Source organism: Arvicanthis niloticus, chromosome 2 (genome assembly GCF_011762505.2).
Source record: "Arvicanthis niloticus isolate mArvNil1 chromosome 2, mArvNil1.pat.X, whole genome shotgun sequence".
NCBI lineage: Eukaryota > Metazoa > Chordata > Mammalia > Rodentia > Muridae > Arvicanthis > Arvicanthis niloticus.
In genome coordinates, this window is record NC_047659.1 from 44,772,433 (window position 1) to 44,797,989 (window position 25,557).

General features: G+C 39.4%; 2 protein-coding genes across 4 annotated transcripts in view; one reads left to right on the top strand and one right to left on the bottom strand.

Annotated features, from left to right (window-relative positions):
• The first annotated feature begins 1,608 nt into the window (after positions 1-1,608).
• On the top strand, positions 1,609-9,649 carry G6pc2 (glucose-6-phosphatase catalytic subunit 2). Its single transcript, XM_034496238.2, has 5 exons — positions 1,609-1,842; positions 2,365-2,474; positions 4,519-4,630; positions 7,438-7,553; positions 8,204-9,649. Exons 1-5 carry the CDS (start codon positions 1,625-1,627, stop codon positions 8,713-8,715), a joined length of 1,068 nt encoding a protein of 355 aa, XP_034352129.1. The 5' UTR covers positions 1,609-1,624; the 3' UTR covers positions 8,716-9,649.
• A 9,236-nt stretch (positions 9,650-18,885) lies between these two features.
• Abcb11 (ATP binding cassette subfamily B member 11) overlaps positions 18,886-25,557 on the bottom strand; it is a 93,041-nt gene continuing 86,369 nt past the window's right edge. For all 3 annotated transcript variants that reach the window (XM_034495608.2, XM_076928862.1, XM_076928861.1), the window contains 2 exons: positions 23,613-23,759; positions 18,886-19,904 (listed from right to left, as the gene is read on the bottom strand). In XM_034495608.2, the coding sequence (XP_034351499.1) occupies positions 19,704-19,904; positions 23,613-23,759 (348 nt within the window). In that variant the 3' untranslated portion in view covers positions 18,886-19,703. The remainder of the gene's footprint in view (positions 19,905-23,612; positions 23,760-25,557) is intronic.

The following is a 25,557-nucleotide window of genomic DNA, read 5'->3' on the forward strand; positions in this document are numbered from 1 at the left end:
ATAGATGTTGAGAACTGCACTGCCCCACGTTGGGTGCCAAAAATGTTGAGAGCTGCTCTGCCCCACACTTGGGGGCCAGAATGTCAGGGACCGCTCTATCAATGTTGGAACCCACATTGCCAAAAGCCTTGGGGGCTAAACTGTTAGAGCCCACACTGCCCCAAGGTGCTCTGGTCCTCGGGTCGGGGGTTCAGCAAGAGAGTGAGGATGAACTCAAAGAATGGAGACCAGACAGAGTGGGATTCAATCCCATTTATTCTTCAGTCTCTCTAAGTCTCTAGTCTTGAGTTTCTAGTCCCTAGTTCCTAGTCCCTAGTGCCTCCAAGTTCCAAGCTTCTTTCCAAGCTCCCTTCCAAGTGCCTAATACTTAATAATCATTTCTTCTGAGTTCTCTAGTCCAAGTGTCTTCTTCCTCAATGCCTAATTCCTACTCCAAGTTGTACTGAACTCTTCTGTCTGCCTTTTATATGCCTCACTTCTAAGCCACGCCTTTAAGTCATGCCCTTAGGCCTTGTCTCTAAATCTGATCTCTAAGTCACACCCTTAAGTCACACACCTTTAAGTCTCACACACCCAAGGGAAAACCCTGGGTATCTAAAACAAGATGTTATCAGAGTGCGCTCAGCTGTTGTAGGCTATTGTAATCAAATCTCTTGTCAGGCTATATGGCTCAAGATGGCTGCAAGGATGTTAGCCGCCTTCTGTCGGCTCCCCACAGCCAGGGAGAAGGCTCACTCTGTGGTAAAAGTGCTTGCTCCACAAGTTTGATAACCTGGGTTCACTCCCTGGAGTGACTCCTGAAAGTTGTCCTCTCCCCTCTACTGTACTATCTGTGCACTGGTAGATAGATAGATAGATAGATAGATAGATAGATAGATAGATAGATAATCATCATCATAGTTCAGTTTCAACACACTTCTATGATCCAAGTAAATCAAGAAAATCTCTTTTTTTTTTTTTGCCTCACAGTCAAAAACATAAACAACATGCTTGCACCCTGAGTCCATGCACTCCCTGTATCATCTTCTTTGTCCATATGTATCCTGTCATTCTTTGATAGTGAAGATCTATCGGATTGTTTGTTTTTTTTTAAACCTGTGATCAGAAATTAATCTGCCAAACAATATAAAATTTTCAAATAAAAAAAATTCCCTCTATCTTTTTCCTGAAAGACCCAGTAGAACAGTCAGAAAGCCACAGTTTCACTGAAATTAAAATGCAGGGCTTTGAGGCTTATTTGACACAGAATAATTATTCATGTAGTCTGCTAGCCAAGCATAGAGATTGCTAATGTCTGCCCTTGAGGGAAATGAACTGTGTGAAAAATTGCAAGCAAACACAATCCAACTGTTCATACAAAGGGAGGATGCAGAAGAAATCCACTGTGCTTCTCTTGAAGTTCCCCCCAAATTGCCCCAGATCAGCATGTACCGTACCTCTTTTCCATCAATTAAAGTCATAGCATATGAACTTTTGGGGGGTGGAGAACCATCATGCTTGCTCCACAGATGATCAGCATCACATGTCCCAGTAATGGCTCAACGCATCACAAGGGTACCATATAAAGACAGCCAGACACAGGGCCCTGCAGCTCCACCTGCTTCATGCTTAGAACTGCATCAAGATGGATTTCCTTCATAGGAGTGGAGTGCTCATTATTCAGTATCTGCAGAAGGACTACCGGGCTTACTATGATTTTCTAAATTTTATGTCCAATGTTGGAGACCCCCAAAATATCTTTTCTATTTACTTCCCACTTTGGTTTCAGCTGAATCAGACTGTTGGAACCAAGATGATATGGGTAGCAGTCATAGGGGACTGGTTCAATCTTATATTTAAATGGTAAGACTTCTGTTGTGTTTTATCTTTCCTAAAATGTATTCTTAAATTTGTAATTTTAACTTAGTGATCAAGTTTTGGGTGCATATACTTTGACATAGAATGTCTTCCAAACAAACTGGTTACTTTGAAATACCAGACTCATAAGTAGAACTTATAAAAAGCGTAGAAATATATACTTTGAATTATAAGTGATTTCACATATAACACATATCCTGTGATTAACCAAGAAGTTAGCAGTGCAATAATGAGATTGATGATTCTAAGTTCCATTTTGATAGTTCCACAGGACTTCCCTGGTTATGGGAAATAAGTGTTCTCAGACCCCAGTACCACCATGCCACCATGCTCTCTCATGATGAGAGACCAGAACTCACATTATTTAAGGGTGTTTTAATTATGAGCCTTTCCCCTTGACTCTTTTATTGAGGTGTTTTGTTTTTTTTTTATAAGAATTGCAAGTCTCCACTTGATCGACTGTTGTATATATAAGTACATATGAAATTCATATTCTTTTATTCACAGGATTTTGTTTGGCCATCGTCCTTACTGGTGGATCCAAGAAACTGAGATTTACCCAAATCACTCAAGCCCATGTCTTGAGCAGTTTCCTACTACATGCGAAACAGGCCCAGGTAAGCAATTAAAGAAGCCTCACCTTATTGAAGTGAGCCCTTATACATGCTTAGCGTCCTATAATCGTATGATAGCTAGGATCTCAGGGAAAGTGTCACAGATGAGGATGCTTAAAATTTATTGTAAAAATTGCTAACGAGGAAGGAAAGAAATTTTACGAATTACCAAATTCTATATTGTTACTTGTGAAAGATTAGGTTGGAAGAATACTTCCCAAATCATTTTATACTTGAGTATTTATTGTTTTTGGAGAGATATAATGGTTGGATATGAAAACAAATAAAAAATAAAAATAAAAACCAATAAGCTAGAACAAATTCCCAAAGAACTACATTAAGATTCTAGAAATGTTGATTTGTCTGCTGCTCCACTGCTTCCTGGCTATGGCTCTTTTGAGAATCTCACAAATAAGGAAGAGACGGATGTCTTATAAGAAAGGTGAAGACATCCTTGTTCTCCCATTGCCAGGACACACACAGCCACTAACATTTTTTTTCTTTTTCATTCTTGATTGTGTATCATGTTAGTAGGGTTTCCTACGGCTCTTTTTAACTTACAAGGCCCTGTGTATTAAATATAACATCTATATTGTAGAAGTCAACTTTAAGAGAATAAAAAGTTTATGTATATTCATATATATGAGACAATGCATATTGCTTTAGCTTATGTGAAAGAGTTGTCTTGTGTTACATCATAGTTGTAAAATTCGTGCCACTAGACAGTCATTTGAAACAAACCTTAAATATATGAGCTCCTAACGAATTTTCTGAATATTTTCTTTGGCTTCCCTAAAAGTATACATACATCTTTCACAGCATTTATAATGCCACAGTTAATTCTTTAAGTATCTGGCTGCTCAGACTGCATGTCCTAGTAGCCGAGGATTAAATGTATTTTATATTTATATGAGATAAGTAGGTGGATGGATCAATGGATAACCTTGAGGTAGCTGAAATGCTCATCTGTTTTATCCTAAAACTTCCTAGCGTCTATTCCATCTTGTGAGATGTTTTTCACAGGGTATGGGGTGAGAGGGAAAGAATTTCTACAGTGAATTTTATGTTTCACAAAAAAAAAGGGGACTGATCCTTTGTTTTCCAAGATAGTTTGATATTTAACCTGAGTGACTTTTTACTAGATGAAAAGTTATGTACCACGTCTAAGTAGTTAAAAATAAAAACTAAACGTGTAGGAAAGGCATCTGTTCTGGCACTAGGAAAGGCCTGAGAGCAGGTGGGTTTTGTCAAGATTCACTAAAGCCCCCTTTAGTGTCTTTGTAGATTGAGTTCTCCATTGTTTGGCAAAGCTTCTCACTGCAGTAGCCACAATATGCACATTCTGGTTTCTGCATACACACAGCAGTTGTTTATAAGTCAATCAGTAAACCACAGGCAGAACAATGACAGCCTGTCTGTCGGCTTAAGGAAAATACATTGATTCAAGATCCAGGAGAAGTACTTTAATTTTCTTGTCAATATGTTGAAAACAACATATGAAGAATTGAATACAGTTGTATTAGATTTGGGTGCAACTGCCCACATTCTTAAATCATTATACCGAATATGTTGATTTGCAGAATTCAATCAGCTTGAAACGCTGGAGAAGGGTGTGTGTGTGTTTCATATAGAAAGCATTTTTATTAAAGAAAGTTAGGTAGAATTAACATAAAGTTATGGTTGATTATATACATTGTAAGTTCTGGAGAAGTCACATTTTAACTCTAACCATGATTATCCATGTTGTAAATGGTTAGGAGTGGGCCACTCTGGGGACCAAGAGGAAAAAAATAAATATTTCTAATTCTAATAGATATTTTTTTTGCTCTGTTTCTTCCTGTTTAAAAAAAAAAAAAAGTGTTTTTGAAATGGTGAACTCGAGTCTCAGATCGACTCCGGTTTTTCTTATTTTTATCTACTTCTATGCAGTACATTTATAACCTATGGGCTTGTTTGTTTGTAATTTTCATGACAAATGAACAATCCTAGTGTCTCTTCTGTGATCCTGATAATTAATCACCTTTTGAACAAATGATGCTCATTTCAGGAAGTCCATCTGGTCATGCAATGGGTTCATCATGTGTCTGGTATGTCATGGTAGCAGCTGCCTTAAGCTACACTGTCAGCCGGATGGATGAGTCCTCTATCACTCTTCGCAGGTCAGCTTGCTCCAACTTCTAAAGCATTGGCGAAACAGTATTGAATATCCAAGGTCGTTTGTAAAGATTCATTTGAATACATTTTCAGTTTTTCAATGAAATGTGCTTACTCTATTCTTTCATAGCCCATGTAGCAGAATGAGTGGAAAATGAATATTCTGCTTTAAGATAATGTTCTAATTAGCTCACAGCTATTACCACTTTTATAATTGAGTTGGAAATGTTTATCTGATTAATGACTTGCTAGATACGCCTTTGGGATTCCAAAATTCAATTATTATTTTGGTACCTCATAAACAAGTCATCTAGAGTTGCACGAGGAAACATTTTTGTATGCACATTCTCTTGCCTTAAGATTAACTTAAAATTTTAAGGATCATCGTAGCTCTAAAATGCATCGATTGATTTAGTAAAATTATGCTTCCTACTTTGAACACCCAATGCTTTTAAGATCAGTAAAATATATTGTAGCTCTTAAAGTCTTTGCAGTCTTTTTAATTAAAACATTCTAGAGGCAAAATTAAATTTGAATGTTAGACCTACTGCTAACAGATTTCTTAATGTGTAGAAGCATGTAGAACTTTAAGATAACTCACCATTTGTAGAAACTGGGATTTTTCTTCTGGTTTTTTTTTTTTTTTTTTTTTTTTTTTTTTTTTTTTTTTTTTTTGAAATTCTTTGTAATTAAAATATTCCCAAACACCACTTTGTCATAAAGTATACTTTCTTTTTATTTGTTTGTTTTTGTTTTTTCAGACAAGGTTTCTCTGTATAGCCCTGGCTGTCCTGGAACTCACTCTGTAAACCAGGCTGGCCTCGAACTCAGAAATCCGCCTGCCTCTGTCTCCCAAGTGCTGGGATTAAAGGCGTGCACCACCACCACCCGGCAAAGTATAGTTTTGACTAGAAGCAGAAACATGCAAAAAATCTTATAAAAATATTAAAATCTGAGCAATTTTAAAAGAAAAATAAAGCTGTATTGAGTGTCAGGAATCCTCAAATGTTATGTTGTTCACAAGCTGACCAAAATTTAGTTATTGAAAGAAATTTGTCAATTTTTTCTTAAACATGGCATACAACCATACCAGCGTATAAAATTTCTCTGAAAATAAAGACTAGAAAACACTTTCTACTTTTTAAGAGTAGTCTTGAATAATGTAAGAAATGGGTGGGTATTCTCCCCTCCAAATAACAATCTTAAAAAATATTTTTATTCTAAGAAATATTCCTATTTCTTTTTGATGTTTGTAACAGCAATACTTTCTTCATTTGTAAAAATTTAGAGAGTTGGGGCTGAAGAGATGGCTTAAATGCACTTGCTGAATCTTGCAAGGGACCAAGGGTTCTTGGGACCCTTGGCTCACAACCATTCACAAGAGCAGTTCCAGGGGATCTAACACCCTCTTCTGTCCATCAAAGATACCAGGCACACACACACACACACACACACACACACACACACACACCCCACAGTGTTTATACATACATGAAGGCAAATACTCCCCCACAAAAATTAAAAAATAAGTGGGTGCCTACACTTTGCCTTGGGGTTCACAAGCCCTTGTTAATGCTTCTTCCATTTCCTACCTCCTGTCTGACAGAATCATCTCTTTTTTTTTACCTTTGGTCTTGCTAAAACTAAATTTTGGTCTGATTGTCAACAATAAATGACCTGAAGATTCATGGCACCAAATACAGCTGGTTTTGGTTTTTTTGTTGGTTGGTTTTTTTTTTTTTTTTTTTAACTGTTTGGATCTTAATATTTCACAATTTTTGTCCATTTCTGCTTCTAATCAAATGTATGCAGTATATTTTCTTGTTCCACATTTTCTCTATTTCATAAGATGATTAGAGCCGCTGAGAGTCTAAGATCACAGACCACGAGGTGATGGGCCAGTGCAATGTTCATGAGCTTTACGCCTAAATGGAGGCTTGCCTCTCTTGTGTTGTCGGCAAAGAGAAGCTGAGAATGGACAGCAGAGAGGATGAACCCATGATAGAGCACAAAAGCCTGCATGGCTTATTCTTGCTTATTCTGATATTACAATTCCCCCACACTTGAATTTCCCTCCTTCCTTTCTCCTTATTTCAAGGCTATCAAAATGCCTTCCTCTTTAAAAATAATATTTGTAATAATTCTTTGCAAATACAATGTACCATGGGGGCTTCGGTGATTTCATACAATGTATGTTAATATTAATCTCCCCTCCCCCAGCTTCTCCCAGATCCACCACAACCTTCTTACCAACCCAATTTTGGGTTTTTCCTCTGTTTCTGTCTCTGTCTCTATCTCTGCCTCTGTTTCACTCTCTCTGTCTCTGACTCTATCTCTGTCTTTTCCTCATTGTCTTTGTCTATGTCTGTCTCATTCTGTCTCTCTCTTTGTGTGTGTGTGTCTGTGTGTGTGCGCGTTTGTGTGTGTGGTGTATGTGGGTATGTGTCTTACTTTTAAAAACAAAACAAAAAACCTAACTTCCCTTCCCGGTGGCTATCAAATACCCAAAGCTCTTCTTTTAGTGAACTTAATGTTCACTCCCTCTGCTCTACACTGGGATTTTGACTAAACACCTTCCCTTTAAACTTCATTAATATCTTAGGCGCTAGCATTTTGGAAAGTGAAGTCCCGAGTGAAACCCATCAAATCCTATGAATCCTATGAAAGCATGTTCAAGGAGAAAAACTCTGGAATTGTGTTTCGTCATACCTGGAAGACTCCCGTAGGGAGGAAGATCAGATTTCACCCACCTACTTTTATAGGCGTTACAAATTCTTTGCTATTCACATTTGTATCCATTCTTCCATCACAGACTGACCTGGTCCTTTCTTTGGATTGTTTTCTGGTTGATTCAAATCAGCGTCTGCATCTCCAGAGTGTTCATAGCTACACATTTTCCCCATCAGGTCATTCTTGGAGTGATTGGTGGTAAATATGACCTCTTATGTTCAGTCGTGTTATTTCACTTTGCTTTGTTTGCCGAATTGTAGCGTCAGACTCTGGTCATCAGCTTTCTGGTTTCAGAGGTAGCTGAATCAAGCCACTAACATACATGCTTCCATGGGGGCTTGGGTGATTTAATAAGACCTGTCTCATGAGCCTCCGTACACATGCTGACACAGTCTCTCTCAGTGGTGTAAATGGAGAACTGCATGACGAGACGGGCTTTTCTGAGATGTAACTGGAGTGAAGTGGTTCATCCCAACCATCATGTCAGACACTGCCTCTGTCTACTTTTGGGGGACCTCATAAGGACCCTGAAACCCACAGCCAAGACACTCCATTGGAGCTAAGTTCTTATTGCATGGCTTAACTTCATCTGGTGGCAGCTTTGTATTGCTTAGTGTTCTGCCCACAAAATGAGTTGTCACTCAGTGCTTCTGACTTTTGACTGATCCTTCTTGGCCAGTGTAGGTAGTTGAAAGACTATGGGACTAATCTGTTTTCAGCTTATGTCTGAAAACACTTTAGGAGGTTGTTAGAGCCTCAGTATCTAAAGCCCTCCCAAGTGCAGAGGTGAGGGATTCCTGAAGTCTTAGGGTTGCAAGCTCATGTCAGTATCTCTTTCCAATCCCTAGGGATGCTAGTGGCAGAGGCCTTTGAACACACTCCAGGAATCTACATGGCCAGCTTGAGTGTGTACCTGAAGACCAACGTCTTCCTCTTCCTGTTTGCACTTGGCTTTTACCTGCTTCTCAGACTACTCGGTATTGACCTGCTATGGTCTGTGCCCATTGCCAAAAAGTGGTGTGCCAACCCAGACTGGATCCACATTGACAGCACGCCTTTTGCTGGACTTGTGAGAAACCTCGGGGTCCTCTTTGGCTTAGGTTTTGCCATCAACTCAGAAATGTTCCTTCTGAGCCGCCAGGGAGAAAATGACTCCAAGTTGAGCTTCCGCTTGCTCTGTGCTCTGACCTCACTGACCACAATGCAACTTCACCGCTTCATCAAGATCCCGACTCACAGGGAACCTTTATTTTACCTGTTGTCTTTCTGTAAAAGTGCATCCATCCCACTGACCGTGGTTCTAATTCCCTACTGTGTACATATGTTAATGAGACCCAGTGAGGAGAAGAAGATTAAGTAGAACTGCAGTGCCCTGTGGTCTCAGGATCACCTATTTCCTGCATTCCTCAATAGAACCACAGCAGAGAGACTGGGAACATCTTTACAGAGGTCACACCATGGTGGCCAAAGGTCCTGCTTCACCCACAGACATAAGTTTAGCCTGCTCTCCAAGTGACATTTAAAAATAACAGTATTTAACCAGAAATATTCACATCCATATTTTCTTGACAAACCTGACAATATGGCAACATAGAGACAGTATAGCCCAGTAAAGACAGTTGACAGGGGCTGGATGCTGACCGTTCCACTAAGCAGAAAGACTCCTTTTAATCATAGTATTTAGCGCTCAACAGAACTCCCAGGGTCTGATGCATCTATCATCTTAAAGCCTGGCTACTTCTGGCTCCTGTAGGCCTCTTAGAAGTATCCACAGTCAAAACCCATCTTTACTGGAGCATTCACGGGAGTTTTATCTCATGAATCAGATAAGGAAATAGAAGTTTGTTCAGATCAAGTAACTTGACTGTAATAATGCCAGGTTGGAACCAGAGTTGGAACCCAATGCTTCTGATACATTTCTCTATAACAATGCTTTATTTCTTTATTTTTAGGGAGTTAAAAAAATCAGTAAGAGCAAATGCATGTATTTAAAGTCTATAGTTGCCATCTAAGATACCTGTTTTTTTTATTTTTTTAATTTAGAAATGGCATTGAAATGCCACATTCTATTTGACTTATGTCCAGAGTACGGTGTCTTTTCCAGGCCAGCAATGGCTGTATATGTTTCAATAAACCCTGCTGAAAACAACCCACTGGATTACTATTCACCAGAAAAGCCTCATCTCTTCACTGGGGCATCCCCATATTTAACTTTTAGGAGTCAAGTCTTTCAAAAATGAGGATAATCAAATTCTTCCACCTCAGAAAAACTATTAAATACTTGTGCATCACTTTGTTGGACTAATCTCTGTGCTTTACTTCCGAAAATTATTTATGGGCTATTAATATACACCAACCTCTCAGTGAGATTTTTTTCTTCCTCATTGAAATTCTAGACTCATTTGATGATAACTATGTCTTTCTGATCAAGTTTGAAGATCGTGAGTCTGATTCTGCTACATGCAAGATGGCCTGTGGTCTGCAATGTTGTTTGTAACTCTTCTCAAGAATGTTATTAATGAATTAGTTACTTTAGGTGATGATCTATTAAATAGGTCATCAATATGTATGAAAACACTGAAGGGAAGGCTATTTAATAGTAGTCATGGAAAATAACGTATCGAACAGCTAATTTCTGGCAGCTTTCCAAGTATAATTACAGAAAATGAACTGTTGCTTTTACAAGACACTTTAGGGTTCTCTGTTTTAATAGGCAATGGATTCCTAAGCAAAACAAGCAAATCAGGGTAAAAGAAGCTTTTACTTCAAAATAAATTTATCCCATGTTGATTGGAGCACTGGAGCAAAAGAAATAGAACAGGACGGTTCTTGTTCATTTCTTCAGTACTCTTTGCCATTGTTCCCATAAGGCTACCGTAGTCCTCAGCGCATTGTGTTCTGTCTGTCCAGTCCCATCTGCAAATGTAAGAGGCCTGCTTCCCTCTGAGCTTTTTTTCAAAGTTTCCTGTAGAGTCAATAATGTTCATCTTGAATCTTCTATCCCGGTACATTCTGAGCCTGCTTGAGGGGATTGTGCTATCAATAGCCAGGGGATTCTGTTGCTGTGCCGGTTCTACCACACATTCCCTGTAGGTCCCCATAGAGGAGTTTTCTTCAGCTACTCTACACAGCTGTCAGTTAGACAACATGTGATCCTCAGAGGGGAAATGGGATGAGGCATGGCTTATTTTCAATAATTAATCTCCAACAACTCTACCCCTGTCTACCATGAAGCCTCAGAGTCCCCAGTGAGGAGATTTTTCTTTCTATTTAGTTGAAGTCTCCTGGAGGAATCCATATGGAGGCAATTTGCTTTTGTGATTGAAATTGCTTCGGCAGCAAGAGAAACAGCGCTATATGGCCTTGGAGAAAATGCCTGATTTTAATCATGATGGAGAAGACTTCAGCTTTCAATTTATTCACAAGAAATAAGCAAAATGAGCCCGTTTGGCTTCCCACATCCATCTAGTCAAAGCGTCTCCGCATCTGCATATTCAAGAGAAAAATGCCAATATCATGAGCTGTCAGGATGATAAAAATCTAGACAAGTGGCTTGGGAAGCTGTCCCAATCAAACATGCATTTGAAGAGAAATGCAAGGTAATTTATTATTATTGCTAAAACGAGCTACCAGGAAGACTGCTGAGTCACTTTCTTTGGGCAGCCTAGTGATTGAGCTTCTCCCTTAGAAAGCTGACTTGGTGTTATCTCTGTGTGCTTGTCCCTACAACTGAGAGCTTAAAAATGTTATAAGATCTTCTTGAAGTCTAAGAGCGTTGCTCTAAATATTACAGATCCAGTTTTTTTTTAACATAAAATTTGAGATCAAATGGACACATACACACATGAAAAACTCTTACTTAAAAAAAAATTAACAAAATTTTAATTCATTAAATCTATTAAGACTACTTCCACAGCAGTTTTTAAGTAAACCCTTTAAAGTAATAAAGATACTTGCTGCTGTATTGATTATTAAGCTTTTAAAAGGCAGCTAACACAACTAAAGAAGGCTATTGTAAAATGTTATTTATTCTTACTTAATTTAAGTACGTGTCCAGCGGCTACTGAACTGGGTTTTACAAGCACAACCTCACAGTGTTTTTTTTTTTTTCTTCTTCTTAAAAACAAAGCAAAACAAAATTTATATTATCTCCTATCCCAAACTGCTGTAGGTGAGGCAGAGTCTGTAGCAGGTTAACTTTGGGCTCTGCAGTATATTCAAGAGATACCTCCGTCAGTTTAGATCCCTTCTCCCTGACTTCATCCTGTGAGCTCTGGCCACCCTGGTCTCCCTGAACTCAGCTTTCCTGCTCCAAATTGAGGAGTCTGAGTTCGTCCTCCCTGCATCATATCTTGGGAATCTAATGGCAGCAAAATTGTGTGTTTTACCCACAATTCATGGTTATATTCAGCATAACTGGAAGACTTTCTGACTAAGTTTTCCTGGTTTAGCATTTATGTATGTCTGATACCAGCACTTCTGTGGTCATTCAGAGACTAGTTATAAAAGCTCTCCAAGTATCCAGGTGCCCCGAAGACTTTGCCCTCACTGATGGTTTTTATCTCTTTGTAAATCATAAATAGCTTTTTTGGATGAATACCTAAATCTAATGTTGCCTAGGAACTAAAGAGCCTTCCTTAACCTTTCCCTTATCTTTAATGTACCATCTGATGATTCCCCCATGAAGGTCAGGTTATGCTACTTTGTTAATATTTTAACATTCTCTTCCTGTTTCTGTTCAAAGGAACATGAATGGTAGAAAGACCTAGAAGCAAACAACTCATGAGAAAATTCTAAAAATAAATGCTTCATTTTGGGCTCTGCAAAAGACAAATGCAGTTTTTGTCCAATGTGAGGCTGGTTTGTGAAGAGTACTAATTACTGCCTTTGCCGTCCTTTGATGGAGATCACAATAATGATTTAGAAGAAACAACCTCTCATCGTTTTAGGCAGCGGAGAGATAGCTCTAAAGTAGGGAGACAACCATTCTAAGATTGAGGCTGTGTAAAACCAATTAATTCTGTTCTGTTACAAATTCTTAACTTCTTCAGCTTTTTCTTTTTTCCTCCAACATTTTGCAATGTGATTTCTGAAGAGAATCTGTCTTCTGTTCAAAGACTGTGTCGCTTCCTCAGAGAGGCTGCCAGGACAAGTCAGGGGGATGAATAAATGTGGCATCTGGGGTCCTGCTGGTTTAGGTTTCTCCATCTTAGTTACTTTTCTCTTGCTGTGAAGAGACACCATGACCAAGACAACTTATAAAAGAAAACATTTTCATTTGGGGGCTCATAGTTCCAGAGGCTGAGAGTCTGTGGCCAACATGAGGGGGAGCATGGCAGCAGGCAGACAGACATGGTGCTGGAGCAGTAGCTGACAAGTTCCATCTGATCCTACAGTCATGAGGCAGAGGGGTGGGGGACAAAGCAGAGACAGAGAGAGATGGGGTTGGGAGGTGGGGAGAACACTAACTGGCAATGGCATTGGCTTTGGACACTTCAAAGCTGACTCCCTGACCCCATCCCCTGTAAATAATATACCTCCTTCAAGGCCATACTTAACCTTCCCAAACGATCCCCCCAACGTTGGACCAAACATTCAAAGTTGAGCCTATGGGGGCCATTCTCATCCAAACCACCACGTTGATCTTATTCACTTCTCCCCCTGAGCTCTTCCAGATCTACCCCCACCTACCTTGACCTTCTTCCCTGGCTTCCCTCAGTAATGGACTGTAACCTGTAAGCTACATAAATCCTCCCCCAACCCCAAGTTGGTTTTGATCAGTGGTTTATCAGAAAACAAATTATAACACCTCTTGGGTGAGTCCAATTTCTATTCCCCCTTACTCTTGATTGTAGGGCCATACACTGGAGTCTGCTTAATGGGTCATAGCCATAAAGAAAAAACTGACTTTTCCTCACTTAGAAGGAGTGAATTGTCCATAGATCCTGAGTTATGGTTAGGGTCCATGAACCACACTTCATCCTCCCCCATGCTAGAATGTTGACTGGCTTGATCATGTACAGACAACCACACAAGCTGTGACTTCATGAATACAGCGGTCCTACCATGTCCCAAAACCAAACATCTTTTGTCCCAATCTTCCTCTACATCTGGGCCTTAGGGTCTGTCTACCTCTTCCTCCTTAATGGTCCCTGAGCTGTGGGGGAGGGGCAGCTTGCTGTAGATGTCCCATTTGTGGCTAAGCACTCCACAGCCACTTGTTCTCTAAACTCGAGCCAGTTTCTGCACTAGTCACTATCCACTGCATGAAGAAACTTCCCCGATTGAGTCTGAGAAGTATCCACATAGCGAGATGTGAATTTGGAGGGCGATTTGATACTTCATCCGTTAAGCAGAATAGCAGTTTATTAAGTTTTTGACTAAGGCATGTAACTAAGACTAAGATTGGAAAGTTCACTCCAGCTGCGACTCAGGTTCACTTTCAATCAAATATGATATTCTCTGGCTCTCCATACAAGTCACTTCTCATCACTGCCACCATAAGCCCAACAGGAGCCAACTTTAGGGAGGAAAGACTTTTTTCCTTTGTGGTTTGAGGGCATACAGTGCATCTCAATGGGGAAGGCATGGGGACAGTGGATCATTGGTGGCAAGGGCTCATGGCAGCTGCTTACACCTCTGTGAATCAAGAAGCAGAGAGGTGATAGTAAATGAGGCTTGGTTATAACCTCCAAGGCTTATCCTAACCCACCCTCATTACCCACTTTCTTCAGCTAGGGCCCATCTTCTAAGAGTTCTATAACCCCACACATGTCCCCCAAAATCTACAAACTGAGCTTATGGAGGACATTTTAGATTCAAACTGTAACACTTCCTCAAATTTCTCTTTTTTTGTTCTTGTGAAGCACTCTCTTGGTGGAAGACTTATAGAGGAATTGTTCATTTCTATATAAAAAAGGAAGAAGAAAGACGATATGAATGGCTGTAGCAAATGTGTTAAATCATAGATACTTTTTAATTTTACTTAATGAGATGAACAAAGCTATAAATACTAAAAAGGACTGTAATCCAATTTGAAATTTACTCCTTTGTTAAACAATTTGGGATCAATAAAATACATTTTGGCCTTTAAAACACTCTATGCCAATTAAAATTCAAGTTTTATGGCTATAAAAGGAAATACATGAAAATGTAAAATAATTCAACTGATATAATGAGGCAAAATTATTAACATGAGACTATCCATAGTCAGACTCACTGATTAGTCTTATAATTAAATTCCCAATTCCGTTCTTCCTGGACTCCTTAAGATGGAAATTCTTGCTGGAAGGGATACTTAGCAGATACAGAAAATAGTACGCTGAGCAAGAAGAGGGGACATTTTGCAGGAAGTGGGGTTGGAGATGTTTGCTGGGTGAGGAAAGTGACTGTTTGAACTAGTGTTTTGGTAAATTTACAGACTATACATCTCTCAACCACTGGTTATCCAATATTGATTGTATCAGCCCTGAATACTTGCATACAAGTGAATACTTGCATACAAGTAACAATATATAGACTAGGCAGGGTGGGTGCATTTATGTATTTAGGAATATATATATATATATATATATATATATATATATATGAATATACATATGTATAGAACAAAAATTAATGAAAAAAGAGTCCATGAATTTGAGAGTTGGAGAGATGTATGGGAGGGTTTGGATGAAGAGAGGAAAAAACTGATGTAATTATACCTCAAACATTAAAAACAAAGTTATATTTTAATTTTTCATGCTGTTGAAATGTGCTTCCTGAAGGTATCACAACTCTATCAGTGAATCGCATGATGCCAAGAGATTTGAGTATGACCAAGTAAGGAAATACTAGAAACTAGTTTTAAAAACTGCTCAACCATGCTTCAGGGTCTAATTGGGCTTTTCTTTTCTAACTCGTCAAGCATCTACTTGACATTAATCAAGTGCTGTTTGGTGCTAGAGGGATAGAGCTGAGGGCATGCCCTGTGCCCTGGGGAGGGTCCCATTGGCTCATGGCTATCTACTGTAGTTTTCAATAGATCCTAGGAGTACCACTAGCCTGTGCACTTGAGAGAATTGAATTGAGACTATAGCTACAAGTTGATTGGTGACATGATTGTCCATTTTTGTGTGCTAGCCTTTCAATTCTGTTTTCTCCATAAACTTTCAATTGTTTATAACCTTTAGATGAAATCTAGATGTTCCCAGGGTATGCCCAATATACTTACTTAATGAGGGCTAGAGAACATAGCAATCATAATTCCATCACATCATGTGAAGTACCTAATTAACAACTTCCTTTATTTAAAGCCAAGGAGGTGAAATATTTTTGAAAAACCACTAAAATAAGCTCCAGGAACTTTCACCATCCTTCCTATAGTAGTAATTTGCAAACAGAAGATCTGGTTCTTCATTTAAATTAGTAACTTTGAAATCTCTCTAAAAACCAGCCATGATAATTCATGGGAATAAACCCAGCACTCCGAGATTAAGTGAATCATGAGTTCTAGGCAATCTGAAATATGGAGACAGTTCTTGGCTAGACTTAGTTAAAAAGCTAGAACCTGTCTCCAAAACCACAAACAAAGGCAAAAATTGTTTTAGAATATTTCTTGATATAAAGGTCATATCTCAAGGTCATTTTAGGATAAAATCTATTCATTTTTTGCATACTTATTCTTTAATATTCTAATAAGTAAAATATGTTTTAAAGCTATGTTTATTCATACTTAACAACAACAATAAACTACTTTATATAAAGTGAAATGTGCCTTTTTTTCCTTTAGTAAAGAGGTTGAAATAAGTAGCTAAGGCTGATGAACTAGCTGGAGGATATACAGGAATCAGGCTCAGTCTTCTTGTTCTGCTGTGGAAGTGTACCATAGCCTTTTCCCAAGGATGGCTGCTTGCATCCATGGAAGAAGGGAGACAACTGTTTTCACTGCCTAGACTAAATTTTATTTAGAAAGAGAAAACCAACACAGAGCCTAGTGCCTATGTTTCATAAACCTGACAGGATCACCTGACCTTCTCTAGCTGCAAGAGATTCTGAACCGATAAAGACATTCTAGTCTTTGTAATAGAGAAAGACAAAGAAAAACAATGTAGCCAATCAACAGCATCAGCCATGATGCCTTCATATATAACAAGGAATGTAACTACTATTGTATCTGTCCTCTGCAGCCTGCTGATTTCACAATAATATACTGAAATTATAAAGGCAGAGGCTCACTAATTTACTAAATGCTTTACAGTCATATTGAAATAATTATTGGATTTTTCAGCTTTTATGAAAATTTAAGACCTTGCTTATCTTTACTTTGATTCTGTACCTCATAGAATAGAACTTCATACTCTCAGTTAATGAACACAATGGGTTTTTTTTGTTTTGTTTTGTTTTGTCTTTTTTTTTTTCTTTTTTCTTTTCCTTTTCTTTCCTTCTTTTTGTCTCCCTTTTTGTATTCTTTCATGGCCAAAACTTCTACTTTAGTAACTATTGGGGTTTTTTCCTGTTTCATCTTGAGTGCAAATTTCTCTTTTTCTACAGATGTTCTGTTGCTCTTAGACTTTGCTCTTTGTGTCTGAGAGTAGGAATTGCACCTGAATTATAGAAAGGAGAAAACTCTCAATTTGCCAGCTCCCTATGCATTCCTCTTTCCTTTTATAAGACACATTTCGTCCTAACTCTGATTTATTCAGTTGAGTAGCTACATTCCAGCAGCTACCCATGCCAATCACGCACACCCTGATTACTAATTGTGAGCCTTAGGATACCGTACAACTCACTAATGAGCACATTTTAATGCTGGCCAGTGCTAATTAGATGATAATCATGTGCATTATTTTATTTACAGTCTATCCATTTAAACTAATTGGGCATTTAATCGAACACAGTTTGAAAGAAATTGAAATTGGGTTTGGTTGTTTATTGAAGTTCCTTTCACTTGCCATCTCATGCAGGTGAGATTATTCACTTGCTCTCAAAATTCAGAAAAAAAATAGAAATAAATATAATGGCCTATTTTACAGCGGTGCCTGTGTCTATGCAAATTGATTTCAAAGTGTGCTTGGAAACAGCAATGAGATTCACAGTTCTTTTTCAAATCTTTGCTGACATCTTCCTGTGGCCTGATTACTGAGAGATTTGCATGCATAAGAATGCAATATGTGCATATATAATCAACCAAACCCTTAGGTAAATAAGTGTATGAGATTAGATCCAAAGCCAACCCTGTGAGAATGTTCTGGTTATTTTTTCTTTTGAAAAAAGGTTAAGTTTTAAAAAATCATGTATTTATTTATTGTGTGTATACGTCCATGTGTGTGCATGTGTGTGTATGCATATACATGATCACCTTTGTGCACACATGCATGCACCATGGCATGTGTATGGAGGTCAGAGAACAACTTGTGGGAGTCTATTATGGTCCTCTTCTTCCACTATATGGGACCTGAAGATTGAATTCATGTTGTCAGCTTGGCGGCAGGTGGCTGCACCCCCGGAGCCATCTCACAGATTCACTGGTATTTCTTAAGATAGAAACCTCAACTTTAACTCTTGAGTAATAAATGGCAAACAATTCTTAATTGGGATCCCATATATTTTCCTCTACTAGGACACAATAGCAAATACCTCAGGCTTCCTGTTTCTAAATGGATGCTCCATTGTTGAAAATTGCATGTTTGTGGAAAGCTCTAAATTCCAGGTGTCCTGTGACTAGGACGCTTTCTTCCATGCACACGCAGAGCAGACACAGATCAATTAGAGTCAAAAGAGCTATTGGACAAAAGAATCTGGAGGCCAATTGTAGTATCATTCAGTTTCTTCTACTGCTTCGATAAACACCGCAACCAGAAGCAACTTTTTCAGTCCGTCCTTTCCCTCTTACTGATTACTTAGAATTACTTTATTTAAAAAGACAGCCTTGAACCACTGCTCTTGAATGCTCTACGAATGTCTTTCTAGGAAACAGGCAACCTCCCAGCAAACGGCCTGTGCTTGCCCTCTGAGATGCAAGCCTAAGCAGGTGAGTTGCATCCTTCCTGAGTCAAGAGCTGAGGGTGAGCATATGTTTACTATAGCCTGTAGCAGTCATTTATCCTGGAACTTTTTTGTCTCTGTTCTTTTCCATAACTAGAGGCAGACTTCCCCAGCATGGCATCCTTCAGCAATTCTGGACCTTGCAGGTTGTCCTGCTAACCCACCTCTGTAGTTATTCACCAGGAAACCCTGTGTGACAAATAACAACAGCAACAATAGTATACTTCAAAGCATCTCAGCTTGGTCTTCCTCTGTAGGCAGATATTCATTTGTTGAGCATGGGAAGATGAAGTTACAAGCAGGATGAATGTGGCGGGAAGATGGAAGAAGGAGAGATGTTGAGATGAGAGTACAGCCTGTGTGTGACTGGGACATTTTTTCTTGCTATCTCCTAAGCATCAGACCATCTCTCATTTTATACTGCTGTATTTTGTAGTGTATTGTGACACCAAGACCCAGAGCCTTCTGTACTTAGTGATATTCTGAAGAAAATGATGAACATAAATGGTTTTGTACTATGTTTTACTGGATTTTTATGCAACAACTTAAGAAGCAGATGCATTTCCATTCCATGCATAGGATTTCCTAGGAGTACGGGCTATCAGGTGACATGGGGGCAGGGAATGAAAAGTAGAAGTCCCAGTAGAGAGGTCCTGCTCCACACTGGCAGATCCCACTGTAGTGTGCTGCGACACCAGCACTCTGAGTCTTCTGTCTCAATCAATGCCTCTGACCAGCAACCTCTATTAATCCTTCTCTCTCACCATTGGCCTCCCCGAGCCTGGAACATTCCAGAACATTCCAGAATGGGAAAGTGCGCCTCTCCCTACTCACAGGTGGTAGAGGTAAATAAATTTGCTTCCCTATAGAAAACAAACAAAACTTAATTAAGAACTACCAGTAGCCTTAGGTCCTTAGCTCTTGACCTGGATCTGGCCCAAACAATTGAATGCAGATTACAGAGCAGGCTCAGTGTACAAGGAGCTTTCCCAAATGTAGACAAACAGCTCTCTGTCCTAAGGAAGATTCCATGCTCTCTCACCAAGCCCTTGATAGAGACAGCCAACAGCTCCCTCCCAGAGCAGTATTGGGTGGTAGATACGCAGCTGCTTGACTTTGGATTTTGACTCATATTGACTCTGGGTTCTCTCTATGCAGACATTTCAAACTGAAATTATTACTGAAAAGCCATTAAAAATTAGTTTGGTTCCCAGAAGATACCTCTGTCTGTAAAGCAATAATAATTCTCGGTATAGTTCTAACAACCCACAGCCCTCTTGTTCTTGGCACATCATTATCTGTGTGTGAAGATCTCCAGTCACATCAACTGATGGGAGCTCCAGTGATGACCAGCTTGTAGTAGGCTCCCTTCTGGGCCATCAGTTTCTCATGGGTCCCCTTTTCCACCACCACTCCTTGTGACATGACAGCAATGATATCTGAGTTCTGGATGGTAGACAAGCGATGAGCAATGACAATACAGGTCCGACCCTCTCTGGCTTTGTCCAGAGCAATCTGCACTGTCTGTGGAAAGGAGATGGAAAATCAGTACAGACACAGGGTTGTCCCCAGCCTACCACTGGGAGAGTCCATTGCAAATACCACCTGAGTAACAACTCTGCCTGATGGTAACTCTCAAAATTGAACACTAGAGTGGTTGCTCATACAATGCATCCACGCTTTATTTAAATTGCATCCCAAGGGCTGACAAAGTTCAGTGAAGCAAGACTGAACCAAATATGTCACTATGTAGTTTCACAACACAGAGATTGTCTTGTTTACTAAGATAACACCAAGGAACAAAGCAGGGGATGGTTAATCATTTCTGATGCTTCTCCTCACCAAGGACACTTTAGCTCATGCTCGAGTGGATTCTCATTCTTAAAGATGTAGATCACAAAGTCTTAATTTTGTAGTTGTTCTCCCAACTACATGTTCTACTGTGGAAACTCCACATGGCTTCTGCCTCCTTTTAGGTTCTTGTGTACAGTCTACTTACTCTGTCACAAAACTTGAACACTATAAAACATGTTAGGTTTTGCAGGTGACCTAAACTGCCTTGATTTAAGAAAACTAATTATTTGCCTTTGAAAAAGTGTCATTTTAACCTAAAAAATCTTATAAAACAATCATTTAAAGATTTTTCTTTTATTAGAGTGGCCCATTAGACTATTATTTTAGATTACTGTCTTTTGCTTCCAAACTACTGTCTGTTTCTACTATAAATGGATAAGTGAAAATTATGTCATTTAGTATGCACAAAGCTTTCAGCAAAGACTCATTTTTAGTAATCCAAGAGTTTAGAAAATTAACACAGATACTTTTCCTTCTGTTTCTATTTTTGCGGAATAGTTTGAGAAGTATTGGTATTAGGTCTTCTATGAGGGTCTGATAGAATTCTTCACTAAAATCATCTGGCCCTGGACTTTTTTTGGTTGGGAGACTTTTAATGACTGCTTCTATTTCCTTAGAGGTTACTGGACTGTTTAGATGGTGTATCTGCTCCTGATTTAACTTTGCCACCTGGTATCTGTCTAGAAAATTGTCCATTTCATCCAGATTTTTCAATTTGGTTGAGTATAGGCGTTTGTACTAAGTTTTGATGATTTTTTAAAATTTCCTCAGTTTCTGTTGTTATATCTCCCTTTTCATTTCTGATTTTCTTGATTTGGACACTGTCTCTGTGCCCTTTAGTTAGTTTGACTAAGGATTGTTGATTTTCTCAAGGAACCAGCTCCTAGTTTTGTTGATTCTTTGTATAGGTCTCTTTGTTTCTACTTGGTTGATTGAGACCTGAGTTTGATTATTTCCTGCTGTCTACTCCTCTTGAGTGTTATTTGCTTCTTTTTGTTCTATAGCTTTCAGATGTGCTGGAAAGCTGCTAGTGTATGATCTCTCCAATTTCTTTATGAAGGCACTCAGAACTATGAGTTTTCCTCTTATCACTGCTTTCATTGTGTCCCATAAGTTTGGTTATGTACTGCCTTCATTTTCACTAAATTCTAAGAAGTCTTTACTTTCTTTTGTTATTTCTTCTATGACCAAGTTATTATTGAGTAGAGTTGTTCAGCTTCCATGTGTATGTGGGCTTTCTGTGTTGTCATTGTTATTGAAGACCAGCTTTGGTGGTGGTTGAATAGAATGCATGGGATTGATTTGATCTTCTTGTATCTATTGAAGTTTGTTTTGTGTCTGATTATATAGTCAGTTTTGGAGAAGGTACCATGAGGTGCTGAGAAAAAGGGATATTCTTTTGTTTTAGAGTGAAATGTTCTATAGATATCTGCTAAATCCTTTTGGTTCATAAGTTCTATTAGTTCCATGGTGTCTCTGTTTAGTTTCTGTTTCCATGATCCGTCCATTGATGAGAGTGGGGTGTTGAAGTCTCCCACTTCTATTGTGTGAGGTTTAGTGTGTGTTCTTTACCAATCCTACATCTGATAGAGGGCTAATATCCAAGATATTCAAAGAACTCAAGAAGTAGACTCCAGAGAACCAAATAACCCTATTTAAAAAATGGGGAACAGAACTAAAGAAAGAATTCTCAACTGAGGAATCTCGAATGGCTGAGAAGCACTTAAAGAAATGTTCAACATCCTTAGTCATCAGAGGAATGCAAATCAAAATGACCCTGAGATTCCACACCACACCAGTCAGAATGGCTAAGATCAAAACCTCAGGTGACAACAGATACTGATGAGGATGTGGAGAAAGAGGAACACTCCTCCATTGCTGGTGGGATTGCAAGCTGGTACAACCACTTTGGAAAATAATCTGATGGTTCCTCAGAAAATTGGATACAGTTTTACCTGAAGACCCAGCTATACCACTCCTGGACATATACCCAGAAGATGCTCCAACATATAACAAGGATATGCTCTATTATGTTTATCGTAGCCTTATTTATAATAGCTAAAAGCTGAAAACAACCCAGATGTCCCTCGACAGAAGAATATATATAGAAAACGTGGTATATTTACATAACGGAGTACTACTCAGCTATTAAAAACAATGACTTCATGAAATTCGCAGGCAAATGGTTGGAACTAGAAAATATCATCCTGAGTGAGATATCCCAGACACAAAAGAGCACACATGGTATGTACTCATTGATAAGTGGATATTAGCCCAAAAGCTCAGAATACCCACGGTACAACCAACAAACCATATGGAGCTTAAGAAGGAAGATCAAAGTGTGGATGCTTCCATCCTACATAGAAGGGAGACCAAAATAATCACAAGAGGTAGAGGGAGGGACCTGGAAAGGACAGGGGAAGGAGAGGGAAAGGGGGGGGGGCAGGATCAGGTATGGGAAGGAACAGGAGAGAAGTACAGAGGGTCAGAAAATTGAATAAAAATACATAGCAGTGGGGGATGGGGAACTGGGGATAGCTACTAGAAAGTCCCAGATGCCAGGGAAGCAAGAGGCTCCCAGGACCCAACGGGATGACTTTAGCCGAGATACCTAACAAAAGGGAGCTAGAACCTGTAGAGACCACTTCCAGTAGATAGGCATGGCCTCCAGTTGAGGGGTGGGGCCATCCACCCATCTCAAAAATTTTAACCCAGAATTGTTCCTGTCCAAAGGAAAGACAGAGACAAAAAAATGAAATGGAGATGGAAGGAAAGGCCATCCAGAGACCGCCCCACCTGGGGATCCATCCCATCTGCAGACACCAAACCCTGACACTATTGCTGATACCAAGAAGTGCTTGCTGACAGGAGCCTGGTATGGCTGTTCCCTGAGAGGCTCTGCCAGCATCTGACTAATACAGATGCAGATACTCACAGCCAACCATTGGACTGAGGCTGGGGACCCCAGTGGGAGAGCTAGGGGAAAGACTAAAGGAGATGATGGGGATTGAAACCCCATAGGAAGAACAATAACAACTAACCAGACCACTCAGAGCTCCCAGGGACTAAACCACCAACCAAAGAGTATACATGGCTCCAGATACATATGTGGCAGAGAATTGCCTTATCTGGCATTAATGGGAGGGGAGGCCCTTGGTCCTGTGGAGGTTTGATGCCCCAGTGTAGGGGGATGCTAGAGCGGTGAGGCAGGAGTGGGTAAGCAGGTAGGGGAGCAGCCTCAGAGAGGCAAAAGGGAGGGAGGAGAGGGAGGATCAGATGGAGGAGTTGTGGAGGGGAAACCGGGGAAGGGGGATATCATTTGAAATGTAAATGAATAAAATGATTAATAAAAAAGAGGAAAAGAAAATTAACACAGACCTTTTCACTCTCTGTATCTAGGGCAGATGTAGCTTCATCCAGTAGCAAGATTTTAGGATCTCGTACAATAGCCCGGGCGATAGCAATGCGTTGTTTCTCCCCACGAGAGAGTTGAGAGCCCTGGATCCCAACATTAGTTTCATATTTCTAGAAAACGCATAGCAAGTTTAAGAACTGGAGACAACTACTGCTCGTGTGCTGTTTGGAGCCCACATGAAGGACTCTTCTATGAATTTAAATTTTTTCGAACTTAGAAACAGTGATTGAATCCAGTAAAATATAACAAATCTAGCTAGAAATATTCAGTATATGAAGTTTGTGCTGGGAAAGGAGGGAAGTCATTCCCATCTCTGCATTTCTTTAAGGGTTATATTTTTGATCTCTTCCTGTATCCAACTAAGATCCCACATAGGAGATCTTCCTTGGTTTGAAATTCTCTGATCTCTAGGCTTTTATCCAAAGATCTTTTGCAAGATAGGCTAATCCCAGGGGAGAGATGTCTTCAAAATCATTCTGGTTGGCTCCTTCCCTTGAAAGAACATTCTGAGACACAAGTCTTGGTTTGAAGTTATACTCTGTTGCTTCTAGTCTTCTGGACACCAACAACTTGTTTAATGTCTTTGAGCTACAAACTCACCTGCAAAATGCAGTGTTAGTACCCAGCACACGTATTTGCTGGATTTTTTTTTTTTTTTTTTTTTGGCAAAATTAGTAAATAAAATGTCTAGCTAGATGCCCAGCATGGCTACATTAAAAATAATTAACATTCATACAGTATTTACTTTGCATCAGGGATTGGGCTCTTCTTCCTCCTCCTCTTTTTTCTTTTCTTTTTTTTCCTGACATGGTGACAAGGTCTCACTGTGCAGCCATGTCTGTCCTGGAATTCTCTACATAGAATAGGCTGGCCTCAAACTCACAGAGATCTGCCTGCCTCTGTCTCCCAAGTGCTAGGATTAAAGGTGTACACCACTACAGCCGGCTAGTTGTTCTGAGGGTAATCTTTTCATAGTCACATAAATGATATTCTTTTAATTTTATACATTATAAAACTGAGGCATGGAGAAGCAAGACAATTGCACAAAGACAAGCAATAAACAACAAGTGAGAAAGTTTAGGATGGATTTGATCTGGTTTCTGGTCCTCTGTCCTTGTCCATTGCTCTAACCTGCCTGCCTGCATTTCTCTTCCTTGACTCCTGAAAAAGTGCAACTAGGCCAGGAGAAACCTTAGCTACACTACATTTTGTTATCACACTGTAAAATGTCTAAGGGCTCTTTTAGTAGCAAAATACTATTTTAATGATTTTTTTTTTTAAGAAAATCTTCTTTGTTTTTAAGCATGCTAGCAAACACAGGTATTCAAAATATTCTTTTTGCTTTTCAATTTAGGAATTTTGATGTGGTTGCTAGTTAGGCTGGCCAGCTTAGAAGTGGGACTTGAGCTTAAGACTCAGTGAAGGGGGCTGGTGAGATGGCTCAGTGGTTAAGAGCACTGACTGCTCTTCCAGAGGTCATGAGTTCAAATCCCAGCAACCACATGGTGGCTCACAACCATCTGTAATGAGATCTGATGCCCTCATATGGGTATCTGAAGACAGCTACAGTGTACTTACATAAAATAAATAAATAAATTCTTTAAAAAAAAAAAAAAAGACTCAGTGAAGCCCGTGAAAGAGAAAGCCAGCAAGTAAACACACAAGTGCACTCCAAGTCCAGTGTTTACAGACCTGACAGTCTACAAAGAAAGGGGATTTCCAAGTGGTCTTTAAAAAAAATGGAGTGGAAAAGGTTACAGCCCATGGATGAGATGTCATGTTTTCATTTTTCTTGTTATTAAACAACCACCAAGGGAGATTCCCAGTGAACTGGAAGAATGCATAATGGAGCCGGCCAAATTCAGACTTGGCTCTGGAAAATTAAAAAGCACCGAGGCAGATGTGACT